Raw genomic sequence first — 20,743 nt, 5'->3', positions numbered from 1 at the left:
CCAGCCAGGGGAGGACTATAGGAAATATTGTGCTTGAATGGACCATACCTCCATGGAACAGAATCATCTAGGTTGGAAAGGACCTTCAACATCACCAAGTCCAACCATCAGCCTGACCTCCTGAGTCCCATCATCACACCACATCCCTCAGTGCCACGTTACAACGATAACGGTGTGCGGCCTCACCTCGAGTGCTGTGTGCAGTTCTGGGCACCACAGTACAAAAAGGACATTCAACTGTTGGAGAGTGTCCAGAGGAGGGCGACAAAGATGGTGAAGGGTCTAGAGGGGAAGACATATGAGGAGCGGCTGAGGTCACTGGGCCTGTTCAGAAGAGGAGGCTGAGGGGGGGACCTCATTGCAGTCTACAGCTTCCTCGCAAGGGGGAGTGGAGAGGCGGGTGACCTTTTCTCCATAAATACCAGTGATAGGACCTGCGGGAACGGGGTGAAGCTGAGGCAGGGGAAGTTTAGACTAGACATCGGGAGGAGGTTCTTCACCGAGAGGGTGGTTGCACACTGGAAGAGGCTCCCCAGTGAAGTAGTCACTGCACCAAGCCTGTATGAATTTAAGAAGAGACTGAACTGTGCACTTAGTCACGATCTAAATTTTTGGGTAGACCTGTGCGGTGCCAGGAGTTGGACTCAATGATCCTTATGGGTCCCTTCCGACCCAGGATATTCTATGATTCTATGATATCCAGGGATGGGGACCCCACCACTTCCCTGCACAGCCTGTTCCAACACTCAGCCACCCTTTCTATGACTAAATTCACCCCAGTATCCAATCTAAACCTCCCTGGCACAACTTAAAACCACTAAGAAAACCATGTAGGATTCTACATTGTGATTTCCACTTGGTCTTTTCAACATTGCACTGAACACTACTGTCCTTACACACCCTTCACATGGTTTGAAATTCAGGTAGAATAATTTCTATGTACCTGTGTAACACCTTCTTCAAATCCCTTAATGACTTCTTGCCTGCCGATCTTGAACCTGAAGGGCTTGTTTCTGTCTCTGGAGGAATCAAACTTCTTCCCATTCTGCAGCATTCCTGCCAAAACAAGACAAACAGTTTCAATCTGAGCTACACCTAAACTGAAGTGCTGAGAGGTGGAGAGGAAAGAAGTTAAAAATGAGTGTCTTGGACACATCAGCTGTTCATTTCAATTTTTACTTTGAAACTTCATCAGAAATGGGTATGGCAGGTCCAAACAGTCCTTGTGGAGAACATGGGTGACCCCAGCCTATTGCCAAGTGTGGTCCAAAGCTCATGGCAGTCAACGGGAGCTTTCCTCTGACTTTGAAGGCTGGGGATGTAGATTCAGGTTTGGAAACTCCGAGCCAATTTGCTGCCAGTTAAACATACACATGCCTAGAGCAGTTCCTTTGCCTCATTCCTGCAAATTTACACCAGAATTCCTAAAAGCAGTGTTTGGTACCATGGCTGTTAAACTTCTCTACTGGATTTACTCAACAGTGCTAGAATAAAGTACGTTACACAAATGTGGCCATTTCACATGGTGCAAGTGAAACTTCTTCACCCCATTACAGCTGTGTGTGTTTCCTCCTTGCACATTAAGAACTGAAAAAGATTCTGCATTCAAAAAAGGGAGAGGGAAGGGAAGGGAAGGGAAGGGAAGGGAAGGGAAGGGAAGGGAAGGGAAGGGAAGGGAAGGGAAGGGAAGGGAATAGGTAGGACATTTATATGAATACTCCCTTAGCTCATTCCTTATATTGCCATACAGCCCCAAGACAGTCACAGTAACACCTTACTTATTTGGACGGACACAACACTGTTTCAACCTGTATATTAGGAACATACACAAGGATTCTACAGCAAATGGACAAGCTTTAGAGGGCTCTACATCATTAGGTCTCCTCATTCTTTTTGAAACTGGTATTTATGATAGCTTTAAACTTACGAGTAGTCAAGAATTGCTCTTTCCAAATGTCACACTCTGAATATTGCAAGGTTGTGCTGATATTGATGTATTAGAGTAAGTACTTTCTTTGTAATGCTGCAATGCCAGGGTGCTCTGGGCATATACAATGACCCTACAGTACAGGTGCTGTAAAAAGAAACACCCATGAATAAGCAAGTATTTGGGAAAGTTTCTGATTGAAAACAATTTTATCAAGCACAGCTTTGACAGGAAATGCTGAGAAATACTATATATGTGATTCAATATGAGAAAGACAGTCCTTCTGGTTTCCTTTCATTAAGGCAGTTATATTAATAGGCCGGTTCGATGCATGATTTTTTTTTTCCTAGTGAAAAAATCATTAGTTATTGTTCAGACAACAAAAACCGGCACATTTGGCTTACTTAAAAAGTGCATCTTATGAATCAATAATAAATGTAAAGAGATATGCCAGAATGAAAAGCAAGGACTAAAAAGGTCGGATTCACCTTATCTATATTTATGTTTCCTGGTATTTTTGAGCTAATTACTCTGTTTCCCACTACAAACAAGTCAGAAAAAAAAAACAAAACACTTTCACGGGGCAATTCATCTGACCAAATCTAGAGATGTGCATTAGGACATAAAGAGTTGCATCTCAGCAGTGCCTATTTCTTTGCAGTGAATTGAAAGGAAGTCCAGACAGCCAGCTCACACGCAGGTGCCTCCAGACTCATTAGCAGTTATATCAGTAGTGATGGCGTTCTAGACTTGCAGTAATGAGTACAAAATATCGATTGTTCAAGTGGCGTTCTGTGTCCAGCTGTTTCACAGCAGTACGAAAACCAAGTGACGTACTAAGGCAGTTTAGCTGTTGACCAAGTCCAAGACTTGTCTAAGCTGATGTTTCAGAGAAAAGGGTGTGTGTAGACGACCTTAGGAGGGCAGTTATGGAGTAACCTGCCCATAATTATGTTTCACAGCCTTCACCAGTAGTGTTTATCATATTCCTGATTATTTTTGTTTTTACAGTAGAATAGTGAGGCATTTTCTGTATGCTCTGCTGTTGGTACATACACATTATGCAATGTATCTGCTCGGTGATCTCCTGAAGCGCCCTCCATGCAGGCTGGGATGCCAGGACAGCTGTCTGCTCAAGGCCTTCTGGATACAAACAAACACGGATTCGTCTGGGTGGTAGAAAGCATGCATATGCAGGAGGGCAGGCGGGGAGAAGCAGCTCAGGGGGAACTCTCAGGCATATCATATAATCCTTTTTAAAGTATTTGATCTGAAATTTAAATAGCAGAACTTTCTTACACAAATTTTGTTTTTAAACAAATCATAAAACCTTTTGTTTCTATGAAATGGAAGGAGACTATTAGAGAATCCCAATATTTAGTGGTTTTAATATTAAGTCTTTGTTCTGCCATTAGATTCTGCATGTTCTAAGTAGTGTGCAAACATTAATTGTTCTGCACAGCAGCCCAAGGAGGTAGAAAGAGATGTTTATTGTTAAATAGCCTCACTCTGGAAGTTCAGGTTCCGAGGCAAAGTTCCACGACACTTTAGCATGTTTTCACTTTGTTTTGTAACTACAGCCCGTTAAAATACTTAGCTTAAAGGTCTGATGGTTTTACCAGATACCACAGAACAAACTGGTGACAGAACCAGAACTAAATCTTTGGAGAGCTTGCTAGTCAAATATATTTCATATCAAAACTGATCTCATTTCACCATCAAAAGTCTACAGAAGACAGGCTTGTGGAAGAAAACAGGCTTCTGTTTTCTCCTGTGTTTACAGGAACATCCTATTTTCAGCTAGGGATGAAAAGTCACCACGTGATGAATTCGGAAATGTCATCTCCTCTGCCACTGCCCCACCTCATTGCTTTCAGAGGACAAATTGTGATGCAAAGAGTCAGATGCTGTGTATCTGCTGAAGCTCTGGCAAGAGGGTCAGTTTTTATATGACTGCCCTTTAAATGGACTTTGAGTATAGAAGTGAGTCAGAGTCCCCATGCGCCTTGGAGAAGATCCGATCCGGATTTAGACCTGAACTTTGAAGCCCATCTTTTTTATCTCTCTATTTCTGAAAGTCAGAGTCAACTCCTCAGCTTCCTGGGAGCTAAAAGAGCATAATGTTTTATTTTCTCTCTTGCTAATGCATCAATTGATTTTCTTTTTGTGAAAAAATTGATTTGGTTAATATTGTTCAACAAGGATGGATGCCCATCTTCAGCCTGCAAGCACCTTTATTTATCTGGCTAACAACAGGGAGAAAAAAAACCCACACAATTGGGAACTGATCAATGACATTGTTTTGCAAAGTCAAAACTCCCCTGGCAATCAATAGGAGGTTTGACTGAGCAAGGACAACTAGATGCCTACATGCTCACTTCTTGTAATAACCTCACATTTGATTCTGAAAGGTAGCAAACATTGCATCAAAATTATTAAGTGTACAAACTCATTCACCAGAATATCACGTGGATTGGAAAACAATCTGATATATGAGGTGTCCTCATCAACGACTGGGTGTTAAAAAAGTCAGGTGGATGTAGAAAAGCTTATTGGAGCTGAGAAAGTTTAAAGAATAGACAAAAACTTTTGTTAAGGAACACAGCCAGGGACAGGCGTGCCTGCATTACCCTTTTAACATGAATCACCTGAGATCAGCCTCAGCTAAGACCACACCCTTTAAGTTTATTCCCAGGGGAAAGGGCTAATGACACTGTCTGTGCTTAATTCGTAAATTTGGAATCTTTCAGCCAGTTTCAACAAAGTCTGGCAGAGGAGTAGGGTTCATAATGACATAAAGATCCTATGCATGTAACGAAAATAAATCTGAGCAGGAAACAGATCCTCTAAGAGCTTCTACCATGAGAAAGGCTCAATTATTTGCTTTCAGACAACCTATGCTATGGAGGAGATGCTAGGAACAGTAGGAATGTCGTAGCCAGCCCACAGTCTGTTTCTTTTTACTGGGGGTTCCTTAAGCTGAGAATAATTCACCTGGGAATTCAACCAGCCACATAACACAAATCCATAGAGCCAGCCCAGCTATTGTGGCACCTAATTTATACCTTAGGTTCCAACAAAACCATGCCCAAAACCATGCTCAGACCATTAGCTGTGCATTACATGGATGGGGAGAGGTAACACTGAAGGCCCTCCATAAATATCCAGTCAAATTTAGGTGCCTGAATCCAGTTAATGCATGTGGAAACGAGGTGAGATGAATTCTGCTACTAACGTTAGCCATCGTTAGGTAGAAACTGAGTCTCCATCTGTCATCTGGGCTACGTCTACAGTCAGTGGTGAAAGAACAGTATCTCCAAGAATGATTCGCGCCATCCAGATATATATCTTAGGACGACAATAGCCTCCTGGAACTGTTGTATATTCTCAGACAACTAACTTAGAAAAGTTAAAAAGTTAACACCATTAATTTAAAAAGCCAGGCAGCTAGCTCCTCAGAGGGCCCAAGTGAGGAGACACTAACTCATCCATCCATCTACCTGAAGTAGACCGAATTGCATCCCGGGCTTCACTGGCTCCAACGTTTACTGAATTAATTTATTTTTGCAGTGTTGACACATTCTGGGAATCAGAAGACATAGGGTCTAATCCAGGACAAATCCCTTGATTTCGCTAGTTGCTCTTTCATCCTCGACACTGGGATTCGCTTACTTGACAAGAGCATTAAGGGGATGAACTGAACAGGTGATGTTCAAAAAACAGTTGCAGGATGTTCCCTTATTTTTCAAACTGTAGTTACCTACAGAAAGTAAACATAATTCATGTACTTGAAGACAGTTATTTTCTGTACATTTGTTGGCAGGAGAAAGAGGGGCAGATATTCAGAAGATGTTTCTAGGACGCTATCCTGTTTTGTTTTATGGAGGCCAGGGGTTCTTCGGGACAGGGCCTATATTTTGATGGCCTTTAATGCAATCACCTTTCCAATTATGCCTTGTAATAAATCTGAGCTGTTATAAACTTGTCATTTGATTTGGTTACCATGACTTAAGTGGCTTGGACTCTCAGAGGCAACATTTCCTGTAGTCAGCATTGCTGTGAGCTAAGAATTTTTGATCTCGAGTGCTTCTTTTTCCCTAAAATACATTGTTTCTAATGTCAAAATATGTCAATATTCTGTCAGAAGAATTTCACACAGGCTGGAAATTCTCAATTTTCCCATTTATAGTCTATAACTATCACTAATATATACTTTTAGTCTGAAAAATCCATTATTTATTGGGAAGTTTCTAGAAGCTGCACAAAAACCTTTATCTCAACATCGATGCCTTCATAGTGTATAGAGGAAGACAGAGTTCAGAGATGAAGAGTTCAGCACAATCCTATAGGAGCAGTGGGAAAAACACACCCATAAAGTCACAAATCTTATCCCAGGTTGGACTACACCAGCAGAACTCCACTGATTTTACTGGTTACTCACAGCTGACATGGAAGTGGACCAAGTTTCTTTAGGATTCAGTTCTGACATACTGTGGTAAAGCAGGACAACTCTCCCATACATTCGGTGGCTTGCCCCCTAGCCTGTGGTTGGATCTCATGTCTGATATCCCAGCAAATCTTGCTGTTTCCCATCAGGAACAAGAACAGTTTTACGTCTGTGCTAGTGTTAAAGATCTGGGCAGTGATTTTCTAGGTCAATGAGGCCGGTGCCCTGGGCTTTTCGTTCCCAGGGAAATGCCTGGAGGACCTGACATGCCTCTCGCTCCTCAGGGCATTCCAGCAGAATTCAGATCTGCGCAAGGCGGATATCTCGCACCTCTTACATCTTCATTTGTCATATCGTCATTACCTCAAAACACAGCACACTGGCTTACAACTTTTCATCATAATAACAGCTTCCAGTGACCTGTAGCTTCTCCTGGCCACCTGCCTCCTTCCAAACAGCCACCAGTAAGTAGCCGATTCCTCTTTCATTTCCGTTATTTGACTCCCAAAGTCAGCTCCTTTCTGGGAAAAATTGGCTGTCCTGTCAACTTTAATGATGAAAATTGTTTTCATCAGCAATTCTTGAAATGGAACTAGAGAAAACGTGTTGAATGTGAGCTGGAGGAAGCTTTTGTTCCCTACACTCTGTTTTTACATAGCGGTACTGTGTCCTGTACAGGGACATGGATTAGGAAGGGAAGCATGGCTTTGCAAGGGAAAGGAAGGTTCAACAACAGAGGTTTAGTACCACTGTAAATACACATTTTTCCCTGTTAACTTTTCCTCTATGTAATAAAAACATAGCCTTAAGAGGAAAAAGGATTTGCTTAGACTGTATTTTTTTCTGACAGTTTGTAGCCACTCAAGAAAAAATGATTCGCCTTTCTAAGGGATATTTCTGTCTAGAGGGATAATAATTGGCGAGACTTGGGGGTGCATCTCTGCGGCATATCAGATCTTTATCACATTTTTTTTTTATGTTTAAAAAGCAACAGCAACGGTTTGTACATGCCATTTGTTGCCATGACAAGCAATCACTGCCTCGAAGTACAGAAGTGGGAAATAGTGGCGGTGGTCACTTGGTAGTTCCTGTTACCGCAGAGCACTTCAGAACGGTTGATCTTTCCCAGACGGGCTGCCTTGCTGCTGCTCTTTCGTCGTGTATTATATACTCATATATCTTTAATGCGGAGTAAGAGCAACGCAATCAATTATTTATTACACAGCTGACACCATGTGATGAAGACACAAAAGACAACTACTCAATAATGCATTACTGCGTGCTATATATCAGCGCTGCGTACAACTACAAGACAATATGACTGAGCCTTGCACTTAGCCTGACTTCACAGCCAAGCAAAATTACATGCAATTGCCTAGCTCGCTCTCCTGAAAGGCATCACTCTGTCCTAACGGCTTTATAGATTTGCATACTTCTAAAAGAGAAGAGAAAGTAGGCTTACCCTCAAGGCAGTTGTAAGGTTCAATAAGCATCTTCTACATGAACTGTAAGGAGACCAAAACAATTCCTCTGGTATCCTGTTGCCTTAACACAGTTATTTCATTTTAGGCTCTGATTCTGTTACCATTACAAAGTTGAGCTGTAAAATATACAAGCTCTGCAGCATAAGGCAAATTTCGTTTGAATAAGCATGGCAGATTCAGGTCAGTCTGGCTATGCTGGGACAATAGATGTCTAAAGCAACATTTTAGAGAGAACATGTTACTAAAGAAATATTTCACATCTCTTGTGTTTCTACCAGCTTCCCTACCAATCAATTCCGCCTCTGTGCTGGGAAAGGGGATGCAGATTGATCTGCCAGAAGAACACCATCACCCATTCCCAACGCAACAACAAAACCCCATCAGCAGTTAGGTGGGCTTTAATGACCACCTATTCCCAGACTGGCCATCCTTTGATTTTCAACTATCTAGACTTCCAGCACGTACCCCCATTTCCTTCTGAATAAAATCTGTGCTGAAATCTTAACTTATCAGTGCAACACCTCAGATCCCCTTGGCTAGAACTAGCAACAGCCTAGTGACAAATCTACCCATCGCTGGTAGGGCACCGTGTTAAGAAGCTGTGCATAACCTGAAATAATAAATTTGAACACACACAAAAAAGTCTATTCCTAATGGGTTACCACTTGGTGTTACCACCAAGATGCTGGCCTTTGGGGCCTTTGGAGCTGAAAAATAACATTTCTCGTCACATCCCTCATGAATGAATGGTCTTTCTCTCCTGCAGGGCTCTGTTTACCAGTCCTTTTGTGACGTCCAACTTTCTTCACACATAGCATGGTTTTATCTCATTCACAGAGGAGTTTTCTAATGAAACTTACCTTGAAAAACAGAGTAATCATCTAACATCTTGCAAAGGACTCAGCCACTAGTGTGCTCTTAAATAAGAAGGAAAAAGGAAAAGCATTCTTGGAAAAAGAGACATACAAGATGCAAACAGAGAAGAAAACACAGCTTATAAAAATGGGTATTGACTAAGGCATGCAAGAAGGGACAGTCAATACACCAGGATGACATATAAGCTAAATAAGTCAGAGGCAGACAGTGTTGATCCATCCCCAGCTCATGTGTACACAAAACATACATAACACGGAAAGTCAAATGCTTTTTATCCAGGGCATGCAACTTTTTGATCCCGACTTGTCAGGCATTTCTGCAACGTGCCTTGTTTTAGAGATGTGGGATGCTATTCCTAGCTGGCATTATGTAATAGCCACAAGTGTTCGGAGAGCTCCTGAGGAATCGTCTCCTCCTGGGTGCGATTCCACGTGGGCAAGTGAGACATGACTTCAGCCACATCGGTCTGATAACAGCAGACAGGGCTCTGTGGGGCCTCACTTCTGTACAGCACAGACATTTTCCAGGGCAGTCAGGAGAACTCAGCACTGTTTCTCTTGGGGAACAAATACCCTGCTCTAGAGTGGACAAGGAGAGGTTTCTAGATGCTGCTCTCCCTCCACTGACATGGCCAAACCCTAAGGGTAGTTGACATGAATTCCACCCAAAATGACGTGATCAACACAGGCAGAAAACACTGCTTGAACCCAAATTGGTTTGATTTGCATACCACACTCCTTTCCAAGGATTGTGCTGCCCACAGTCTTTAAGACTGGTGACTGCAGATTTACTTACAAGTCACTTTCTGTATAGTAATGCATACAGTAAACAAGCTGTGCAACAATTAGAAGATAAAAGTCACTTCTGGCCTTCGAGTGAGCACTGAAAAGGGTTTATTAGCAAGTTATGCAGTGAATAGCCCTCATTACGTTGTCAAAGTCCAGCCTACAATTAAGACCAGATAAAAACAGCATCTTGCCAAGCAGCCTTTATCATGTGCTGCAACACTTCAATGAGAGCGTCTTATTCAGATAGCAGTATTTTTCTAGGCTGTCTGCTCAAAAGGTATGGGAGATACGCTCATCAAAGGAACAAATCTTTCTGTAGATGTGTAGCTTGCTCTTCCCACCTCCTAGGAATGCACCTGCTTTCACAAAACGTTTTTGCATATTGTTTTCAGTGTAAACAGTTTTACATGCTCCAAGGCAGACCCTAGCAGCATCATAAATATCTCTCTGCCTGTGAACTCTGAGGTTATGTTCTGCAGTAATATTAGGGCTTCTTTTTCCACATTTGTTTCCTGGGTTTGTTCATCCTTCCTGATGTTGCCAATCCTCGTTGGTGTAAATTGGCACGGTTGCCCAGCTATTAATGGAAGTACAAAAAAATACATAGCAGGTTAAGACCCAAATCACGGTAATTTAAAACGAAGTTGAATGATGCACTTGGAATCGCTCCCCGGAGCAGAATCCTGCATGAATACAGAACAGCACAGATTTGTGATCCGAGCAAAAGGCTGTATGTCAGAAAGAATGGGTTCTGCTACCAGACAGCTAGGTATAACTTACCTTCTTTTTATTCCCTGCAAAACAGTGACTGTGGTTTCCTAGAGGTCAGAAAGAGAGTCGCTAGCCTAACCAGGAATTATATTATTAATTAATGTACTTAGCCTTAGGAATCTTGAAAGGCTTCATTCAGTAAGCCTTTAAAGTATCTTCAGAGCCACAGTGGAAAGGAGCTATTAACAGCGCAGGTTGTTATTATAAATAGGTGTTTTCCATCTCTCAGTTTTGATCTCTGTGATCTTATAAAGGAACTATGGAAAAAGTGGCAGCTGTTATCTTGACAGATGGGTCTCAGGCACTGCTCTGCTGGACATTAGGCAGTCATCTCTGCGGAGAACAATAGGAATTTCCAAGTGCCTGTATCTATTTTCATCTACTTAACAAGCCACTCATGTCTTGGACTAGTGAAGGGAAGAAGCAAGGAGAATGCAAAATAAATGTTTTAGGGGAAACACCTCAGAGGACCCACGTCCTTCACCTTTTCCAATGGTATTCTCATCACTGGACAACCAAACACTCAACAGGAGCACTCCCTGTGCCTCCACTTCAACCTGTATGGTAGCTGGGCGTGGAGAATGATGAAGTTAGGAGAAGACTAAGGATGTAGTAAGTAGGGGGGTCAGCAGGATAGGAAAAGACCTGCATCCTTGCTCCTTGGTCTTCTTAGATCAACCGTGTCTGACGTTGTGTAGGGTTCGTCCCTGCAATTTTTAGACAAAGTTCCCCTTGATTTCAGCAGAAGCCTGAGAATGGACTGCACAGGCTATGATGTTTTTCCAGAAGCAAAAACGTTTTCACACTCAGGGCTACAGCAAACAACAGACATTGTAAATTAAGTCAGCATAGACACCACAAACAGAAATAGCAGTCAGTGCACAGACAAACAACAAGGATAAACATTGCTAAAAATACCTCAACAGGACAACAGAGTGGAAAACAAAACAAACAAACTGAGAGAGGGCCTAACTGTGAAGCATTACGTACACAGAAGTATTATTACACCAGCAATGAAAACTCGGAAGATTTCGGACTCTATAGTGAAAGGTGTAATGTAATAATCTGTAAAAGCAAAGGCAGAGATGGTAAATGCCTTGCACAACTCACGGGAATTGTTATAGACCAGACACCTTTCTATCACAGGGCACACTATCTTTCATCATCTCAGTAAATGTAACTGGAAAAAGAGCATAGAAAAAAATCTGTTCCTAGCAATTAAGTAGCCAAAACCACACAAATCATGAGCACAGAAACAAAAGGTGTTTTTCTACAGAAAAATAAGGGATTTTCCTGCTCAATTTTAGCAAAAACTCTGAAGAAAATACAATTCATGCTTGAATGGAATGAAAATGAGATGCTTTCCTTTCAAAAATGAAAAAAAAAATCCCTTCTGTTCATCTGAAATGTTTCATTCCACTGAGAATACGTTGCTTTGTTTTCAGATTACTAATATGAACTCATTAATTTCAGCTTCTGTGAGGTCTAGGGAGTTCTTGAACTACACCACCTCTCCAATTATTTAACACCAGATATTGTTTAGCTACATCCAATCTACGAGATAACAGAGCTGTTAAGCAGAAAACATTAAAGAGAAAAGTTAAAACTGATGAAGAGTGCGCTGAAAGGGAAGCATATCAGATAAAATTCAGGTATAATCCATACTATGTAACGCTATGGAACGTAGCAAAGCTCCATTAATTCAGGCTGCTGTTCCATTTTCCTGCTTTGCGGAGACAAGAACAAGGTTTGTGGGAGTTTATCTGTCTCAGCTTTGTGTATCATTTTAAAGCTTAAAGACGTAGCTCCAGATTTACTGGCTGCCTGCACAGGGAGTTCAAGTCATCCAGCTCCCAGGGGCAGCAATCACCCAGGCTGCTGAGTCTTTGGAAATCATTCATCAGAACCCTAAGTATTTTTGGTTGCTCATGTTATCAAATAGTTGCCAGGAAAGAAAGGAAATAAAATGGAAAATTACATAAAACCAGTGAACTTAAGTCATCTAATTATAAAAAAAATTAAAAGCACTCCTGATTTGACCCCAACCTGACATGGTTACAAACCCCTCTCCTGGAAAAAAAATAAACAGTTTATTTGTGGCTTTTTCAAGAAAAAAAAAGGTGCAGAAGGTGCAGAGAATTTAAATTTCTCAGTATATGTAATCCGTGTTCTCTAACACAGCCAAATACCTACGGGCTTCTGCCTGCTCACGTGCCCAAGGATCGCTCAGGACAGAGCCAGGCACGCTGAAGCCATAACTCTCTTCTAACAGGAACAAACCACACGAAAGCATGCTCTGCATCTCATTTTGCATCTCACGTGCTCTGCAGTCTGTGGGCTCAGGCAGTATCCTAGAGACACGGCGCACCATATATCACATTCGGCTATTATAAGCATCCACCTAGCAGAATAAATATCACTGTGTAGTAAAACGACCATTTTCACCAAACCCACCGCTGTTTTTGGCATCGTTTTCATGCTTACAAATTAACAATCTGCCCAGAAGACAAGGCACTTTGATTCAGGTGAACCAGCTTGCCATCAGCACTCGGTCTTTACCGGCCCATAATTCTGATGAGGACATCTGTACGCCCATGACTTTTGCTAATGCTCCAAATAAACCTGTGCTTTATAGCCTATGATGTGCTTCCCAATTATTGCTATCATTTTTTTTGAAGCCTTTCTTTGATACAGGAGTTCCTGCCCAGACCACCAGCTGTATTTTCTTGTTGGTAAACTGAAAGGTTTACCTGAATTTGGGGTTTGCTCTGTTTTGCACCGCTGGTTCCTCTGTCTTGTATGCATCGCAGCACGACGAGGGCGCTCAGGCAGTTCCTGTGGCTTCTCCTGCCTGCTGGCTTTGCAGCAATGCCATGCAAGCTCTCCCTCTGCTGCTTATGCTGCTGTTGCACTCCTCCATCAGCCCGTATGTTGGGGAAAGCTCAATTTCTGCTAAGAACAAATTCTTCAGTTCTGAAAATGCTCCACTGAGAGCTTTGTGTCGTGCAGGCTGTGGCATGTGAGCACGGCTTCTGTTTCTGAACAACTTCTGCACCACCATACAGGCTTCATGGACGGAGTGCCAGACAGCTATTCTCCACCAGCCTGCAACGTTAACCTCTCCTCTGCCTTCAGAAAAAATATGATGTGCTGGATCAAGAGGTCTCCAGCAGCCAGAATAACAATTCTGGTAGCTGAATTCTTGATCTACGCGTATTTTGATAATTTTTGTGTGCTCTGCCTTTTTAAGTCAACACATCACTGTGTACCCCAGTGTTTACCTTCTAGCAGAGGGGTTACATACTGCCTTCTGTCCATATGGAACTCTTACTTTTTCACTCGTTATTCATGGCCTTTTTAGAGATGGTCACATGCTTCGAAGACCAATCTGGTTGGTATTTAGTTGCCAATTCTCCAGGCAAAAACCACACAGAAATTTTTGCACAGCCTGCAAATGAATCAGCAAGCCCTCCTGTGAGCTGTACTTAGCACCGAGGTGGCTTCCTTAACATAAAGAGCCTTTTCTGCAAAAACCTGAACACCTGACTCTGGAGGTTACCACACCAGACTCCTAGATAGCAAACCTGAAATTAGCATTTGGATGAACAATTTCAGAAATATCTCCTTCACCGGGGCTTTACGAGAAAGTAGTGTCAAGTGATTTACAGACCAGCTTTATTTGGATTTGCAACATTGCACTAGGCAGAGAAGTCGTTTTTCGAGCAAGTATCACAGCCTGCTTCTGTCTCATTGTAATATTTTTTCCTACTTCTGTTACACCGAATTATGAGCATAATGCAGGCACAGCGCGTCCTGCAAGAAGGCAGAGCACGACCAGTGCTTAGTTGCATCTGTTTGAATTAAACTGCTTTACGGGACCACGAAACCGAAATATTGGTGCATTGCAGATTGCCATTTTTAGCTGCTGCAATACCAAGCCTTGTTTTGGTGCCTGCTGCCAGATGATGTCATCTTGTAGCAACTTTTTCAGCCGAGCAGCCGGAGCTGCTTCTCCCAAGGTATTGTTGATTAGAAATCCAACGACCCCGGTGTTAAGTCTTGCTGCTGCAAGTAAGACTGGAAGAACGGGAAGGAAGGGAAAATCATCGAATTGTATCAGCAAGGAAGCTCAGACGTGGCCCTGGGCCCAGCCATGCGGACACTGCTGCAGTGCAGCCTAACGGTGAATCCTATCTCCAGTAAGCACGTAAGCGATATCAGTTCTTCTGAGCTGGTGCGCGCACAGATACACACAATTGTATTTTCTTGCATTAGCTTGAGCTCAGTGCCAGGTTCCTTATCTAATCACCTGATAATGGCTGCAGATGAAGCCCTAGAAGTGAAAAAAACCAACAGAAAGCCCCTGTTTGTGGTGCTGCAAGGCTGATTTCTGTTCCAAATGCTACGCGACAAACGCTTCACAGGCTAAGAGCATGACATCAGGCCGTCATGTCACACAGACTGCAGGTCCAGGCTGCCTGCCTGAATATATCTGTCTGGCTTCCACGTCGAGCTTGAATTTCAGAGCTGCACTGTGCATGTTCAAATACCAAACTTCCTCTGGGTGAGCTCCAAGACCTGTGCTGACTCTTGCTATTGCCTAACAAAGAGGGGACGCCAACTCAAACTACAGATTTCTGACATATTTTTCAGATGACCTAATGCTTTGCTCAGCACACGGATTTTCACACATGGCAAGAAGTTCACAGAAAGCCTTTCCAGCTATGGCATAATGCATGTTTTTACTCTGAAGCAGACAGGCTTTGTCCCAGCGCCCAGCAGAACATGATATCTGTTCCCTAATTCGTTTAGCAGCCTTTTAGGCTGGTGATCTGATATGATCTTTATTTCTGTCTTTGTGCTAACGGTGCTACCCAACTAAGGGCATCGGGCCACGGCTCGGTTTGGTTGCTTAGCAGGAATCAGCGTCACCTGCATTTTTAGTGTGACAAGAATTTCCTTGTTCTGACCTCATTCAGAGCACCTTCAACATCCCGTTCGCTCTGCTGAAGTGTTAAAGAATGCAAAGCAGGATTGTTACCTTTTTATCTGCTTCAGAAGCCTCCAGGGAGATTAGGAAGTGTTGCTCTGATCTCTTCCAGTTCTACGCCACCTTGCTATCTGGACACAGAAGGTCAGATTTGAAGCTGGGGTAAATCAGTTGGACCTCAAGAAGGTCAAAGGAGCACTGCTGGCACGCCCTGGCTGAGGAGAAATTCCCACTGGGCCATTCCAGAGATACAAGTTTTTGGATACGGGTATTTTCCCACCACACACATTCCTACAACCATTTTATACTCTCCCAAATACAGATTCCTCAGCTTTCCAGTTCGTTTGATTGTTTGTTTTTCTATTTTTTTCCCTCACTTGCTGTATTTAAAGATAATTTGCCTCCCTGGGAGCAAGACAATTGACACGCTCCAACCCTGGTACCAGTCACTTTTTCTAACATGGAGCCTCGCATAATTCTGCTGGACTCAGGCCTTAAACCTTGGAAGCCTCACAAAAGACACGGTGTGTACCCACAGCTTCTTATTATTAACTGTACTAAACAGCACACCTGGATCCAAACTCTTTCTTCGCTTGTCCTTGCATCAAGAGCCCTCCGAGAGGAAAGAGAAATGATTTAACCTCGCTCAGTATCCTCGCATAAACACTTTTAAGGGAACAGAGTTCAATAGAGATTTCATTTGTGTGAACAACGACAACAAAACAGACCTGTGTGTGAGGCACTACAATAGTCAGGTTTCAACACCTGTCACTGCAAATCAGTGCAGCTGATGGTCACATCAGTCAGGGGCTGCAAGGAGAAAAGAGGACTTTGTACAAAATTCCCCGCCACAGACAGAAAGGTTAGTGTGTGGGCTGAGCACAGAATAAAATAAATGAATCTTTCATTATCCTGAGATAATTGCTGGCATTTTTGGTTTTTCTTTCTTGGTTCACCCAAATTCAAAGCTAACTGCAGCTATGTAATTTGGCTGGGATTGCTGCATCGGTGTGACTTTGCTAAAAATAGGCAAATCACACCAGAGCTCCCTTCTCACGTTTGACCCTATATTAATAGAAATGTATACGGCCCTGAGACACCCCCACATTAGACAGTCTGAGTCAGAGCAGTCTCCCTGACTCATCCAAATTTATTTTCTCATTTTTGGGTAACTTGCAAATAGCGGTGGCAGAGATGTTGCAGCAGGGGCAGTAAGGGATGCTTTTATTAACCTTCATTTTTGGAAATGTGGTCTGCCTGCTACAGACAGCTAGAGGAAGGAAGGAAAAAGAAAATCCAACCGTGGCTTGTAGAGAGAGACAGCCATCCTTCCCTGGGAGTGGTGAAAGTGCCAAGGAACAAATTGGATGGTGTGTACAAAGGGAAGAAAAAACTTCTATCCTGCTGTTTACTTGCACTGGCACATGCTATTAAATGAGTATGCCTTGGGGGAGTGCCAGCCTACCCTCAGGAAATGCCAGCCTATCTCGAAGAGAGCCATCATTTACTCCTGAAAAAAAAATAAATAGCAGGGGCAGCAAGAGGCTAAGATGCTTGGATTTAACTCATGCTGGCCTGGAGCCAAATATGCAAGCAAAGGCTTAGGAGAACTTTCTTCTGATGCCTCTGTGCCAACAATAGATGTGGACAGCACAAATATTTACAGACCTAAAGTGGAGGGAGACTAAATGAGGGGGGAGCCAGACTGTGCCTTAAGTGCTTCTAATAATGATTAGCCCGTGGCGGCTTTACAGCGCTGAAGTGACTGCTCCCTGGGACGGGATGACTCAAGGGCGATGCCGCCAGCAGCGTAGGATGTCTTTGCATGCACAGAGTAGCATGCAGCCCTCCCTTTCCCCAGGAAAAAAAATATATCCTGTATTAATAGCCATGTGTTCATACTGTACACGCAGCAGCACAACCATCTCTCTCTGAAGGTAGAATAGGAAGGGCTGCCAGGGGGTTTAAACGCTTCCAAAATAAACAAAATGATCTCGGAGACCTGCGGAGGTGTTGACTCCTGGGATGCATACCCCGAATGCTCTCTTTCTCTCTGAGCATCTCCCTGAGGCCACCTCTCTCTGAGCATCTCTCAGCACCCAAGCGTGTCCTAACATTAAAGAGAAATGCGTTAGTGACGGGATGACTTGGCTGAGGGTTGCCTCTTACTTTATTTACCTTTGAAATAGAAAGTAAATATAATAGCAAGATATATATAACAGTAAGATACATATATAATAGCAAGATATGTCTCTGACTGCATGCTTTCTTTCTCTGTTCCTTGTTGTCAACCTCCCTGAGCTGTCTGGGGATAACAGTTTCTCTTCATCTGTTTGTGCAGAGTTAAGCACACGGAGCTCTTGAATGATGCTAGGATACAAATATAATCACATTCTCTTTTCTCTGTTCCTGAAACAATGACAACACTATGAAAAAAAGAAGAAAAAAAAAAAGGTGGGTACATCTATAGGGTGGGGGGTGTTTGGGAGCAGAACTTTGCCTTAGAAGCACCTGCAGTGACAGCAAACAAAGGATCTTTAAAGCTGTTGTTTAGTTGTGATGACAACCAGAAACAGCGAGCTCGTTCCTTACTTTTTGAGCACTGATCTTGTCACTCCACCCATAAAACTGCAGTGGATAAAGTCAGCCTGAAGATCTCCCCAGCTGTGCCTTCCTTAACGTCAATGTCTAAAGCCCAAGAGCTGCTACCATCAGAGGAGAAGGACACGTCTCCTGAAAAAAGGACCCTGAAAGGAATGGCCACGTCCCGTAGCATTTAAGTACAGGGGGTTAATTGCATTATTTTTAACTATTTAAAGAGCAGTTTTGCTCCTTCTTCCTACACGCTCATGCTTACAGAACTGGAACTTGAATTAGACATGTATAGAAGAGGACAGAAATTTCCAGATAAAGCAGTTACATAAAAAAAAAAATAAAAGAGGTTTCATCACTGGGAGGTTAAATAATGAAGTATCTTCTGTGTCTCAGTCACCTTTAGCTTTAATAACGAGTCCTGAAGCCCAAATTATGGCAGGGTGTGCAAGTGAATAATTTGCTATTAACCTTTTCTCCTAAAAAAACAATTCAATTCAATAGCAAAACGCCATGAACCTCAAACTGCAGCAACATTCAGCCTTCAAGAGGGACATAAATACTCTTCCTTTGTAGCTCTAAAGAGACCCATAAAGCAAACGCAACCCCGTGTCCCCACAGATAAAAGAACACTTGCCTTGCGTGGCTCTCACATTTATGCTGCAGGGCACCAGGAGGGTGCTCCTTGCAACTGCTCTGCAGCGCCCATCAGATTCCTTGCTTTCATTCCCTTTGGCACCTCCATGCAAGGAATGAGCCTGGCACGTCCTGACCATCTGCAGAAGCTAAATCATGCACTGGATCTTCTTGTCAGCAGGCTCTCACTCTGCCCAACAGACGAGTACTCTGGCTGGTGAGGCTGGTAGCAAGACCTGTGGTCGGCTCTAGAGCCACCCATAAATTTGTAAATTGAGCAAACACTTTGATAACACAGCCTGGATTCTGCTGCATGAACAACGTGGTGTGGTCAGGAAGCTGTTCCCAAACTCGGCTTGTGTTTGTGGCCAAGCCACACAAAACCTTTCTCAGACTAACTCTAAAGCTTTTCATTCGTTTCCTTGTGTTCAGAGCTGTTTCTGCTCCCCCGTCAGAAGTCTCAAAGCAGGAGCTGACCTGTCTGATCCCAGCTGGGGGCTGAGCCAACATGGATTATCACCAGTGGAGAGCCACAAAATCATAGTTGGGGCACGTAGAGGTCATGGATGTTTCCTCAGCTGAAATCTCTCTCTCTCTCTCTCTCTCTCATTCGTAGCAGTGTATCTGCGACCTAACTTTCCAGCTCAGAGAGCCGTCTGTGCTCTGAGACTTACGGGTATTTCCACATCGCATTCCGGGGTCACCCAAAGGCTGCCCTCTGGATCAGACTTACTCTATATTCAGACGGTGAAGCCACAAGTGCAGCCCCAGGCGCGGCCCAGGGGACTCTCTGTCTAAGTCTGTCTGGCCGTTTAATATTCCGCCAGGCACCTTAGCGCACCCGAACGGGCAGGCTGCAGACTGCCTGCAGGGCAAGGCTGTGATCAGGAGCTGTGGCTCATATGGCTCCTGCTCCCAGCCCCTCTTACTGTGCTGAAATGTAGACGTGGCCTGGGGTGCTGTTCAAGAGCTACAACGTGCTTGTCTCCAGCGTGGGATCCTCTTGAGCTGGAGGCTGAACGTGCCGTATCTGCTAAGCCTGTGAATCACATGCATATACATAATAAAGGCCAGTCAAAAATCTTTATTAAATAAACTATTAAGTACTTAAAGTTGCAAGCCAAATGGGACCAACGTTCATTTAATCTAGCCAGAAATGTTTAATACTCCCCTGTCTCCATGACTCATAGCACTGAACGCCCAGTAAAAGCTCAGAAACGCTCTGTGCCTGCTACAGAGCAGCACACAATCTTCTAAACACCAACATATACAAGATGCAGTATGCATTAACCAGATTAAAAATGTAACATCTACCAGGATAGAAGAACGCAGTATCTAGTCTCACACACACTTCCTACCATACAGAAATGTCGGTTGAAGATACAAGTTTCTCTCAGTGCTTCCACATCAGCATGCTCATGACAGAAAACACTACACTAGCTACAAAAAGCATAGTTTTTGCATGTGAACACAACATAAAATGCATGTGTTTGAAGATATTTGGGTGTCTAAAGATGCAGTAGTCCTTCTGTGGGAATTTCAGATGTATCTGGGCATCTGATTTCTTTGATCTCAACTAAATTATTTTTAAAACCTGTCATCTCTTAAGTATTTTCTTAAACTTTCCCCAGATAGCACAACTACAACTATGTTACAGTAATTACCATCACTCCCAAATCCACACAGGTCATTTAAGAAGTTCGACATCCTAAACTGCAACAGTGTGTGAAAACCTGCCTGACATTTATCACTTAAAACCCAGCTGACAAAACGACGAAATGGACAGGCAAGAACATTGCAAACCTTACCACGTCCTCGTTGTACAAAACACGTATTTTTATTATCCTGGATGAAGAACACACTGAATGACAAGAGGCAGCCATAATTCTGCTCCAGTGACATTTCCAGGATTGTTCTTTTCAACTCCAGGGTGTAGATATTTTAAGAAATACCAGTAAGTGGAAAATATCGGTTAATATGTGTATTAGTAAGACATCTATCATTCTTTATGCTTACATTTTGATAGAGCATTCATAAATACTAATTCTGAGTCAGCTTTGACCTAGCAATGCCCACTGAACAGATGGAGGTCCTCCTCAGCTGAACTTGCTCACAAGGCCCATCGGTCATCCTAAACTTAAATTTATTTCTGCCCTTGTCAACCAGCTATCTCATTATCTCACTAGTCACTGACAAAGGAAATGATGGATCATGAGCACTGGGGTACAGGGA

The 20,743-nt window shown here is 43.1% G+C and overlaps 1 protein-coding gene across 2 annotated transcripts in view; it reads right to left on the bottom strand.

Annotated features, from left to right (window-relative positions):
- Nucleotides 1-20,743, bottom strand: part of FKBP1B (FKBP prolyl isomerase 1B) — a 46,867-nt gene that overhangs the window by 2,887 nt on the left and 23,237 nt on the right. For both annotated transcript variants that reach the window (XM_035322179.1, XM_035322180.1), the window contains exon 3: nucleotides 944-1,056. In XM_035322179.1, coding sequence (XP_035178070.1) covers nucleotides 944-1,056 — 113 coding nt within the window. The remainder of the gene's footprint in view (nucleotides 1-943; nucleotides 1,057-20,743) is intronic.

The sequence above is a fragment of the Oxyura jamaicensis genome, chromosome 3 (genome assembly GCF_011077185.1).
Source record: "Oxyura jamaicensis isolate SHBP4307 breed ruddy duck chromosome 3, BPBGC_Ojam_1.0, whole genome shotgun sequence".
Taxonomy (NCBI): Eukaryota; Metazoa; Chordata; class Aves; order Anseriformes; family Anatidae; genus Oxyura; species Oxyura jamaicensis.
Note: the sequence above shows the minus strand (reverse complement) of the source record. Positions and strands in the feature narration are given on the sequence as shown.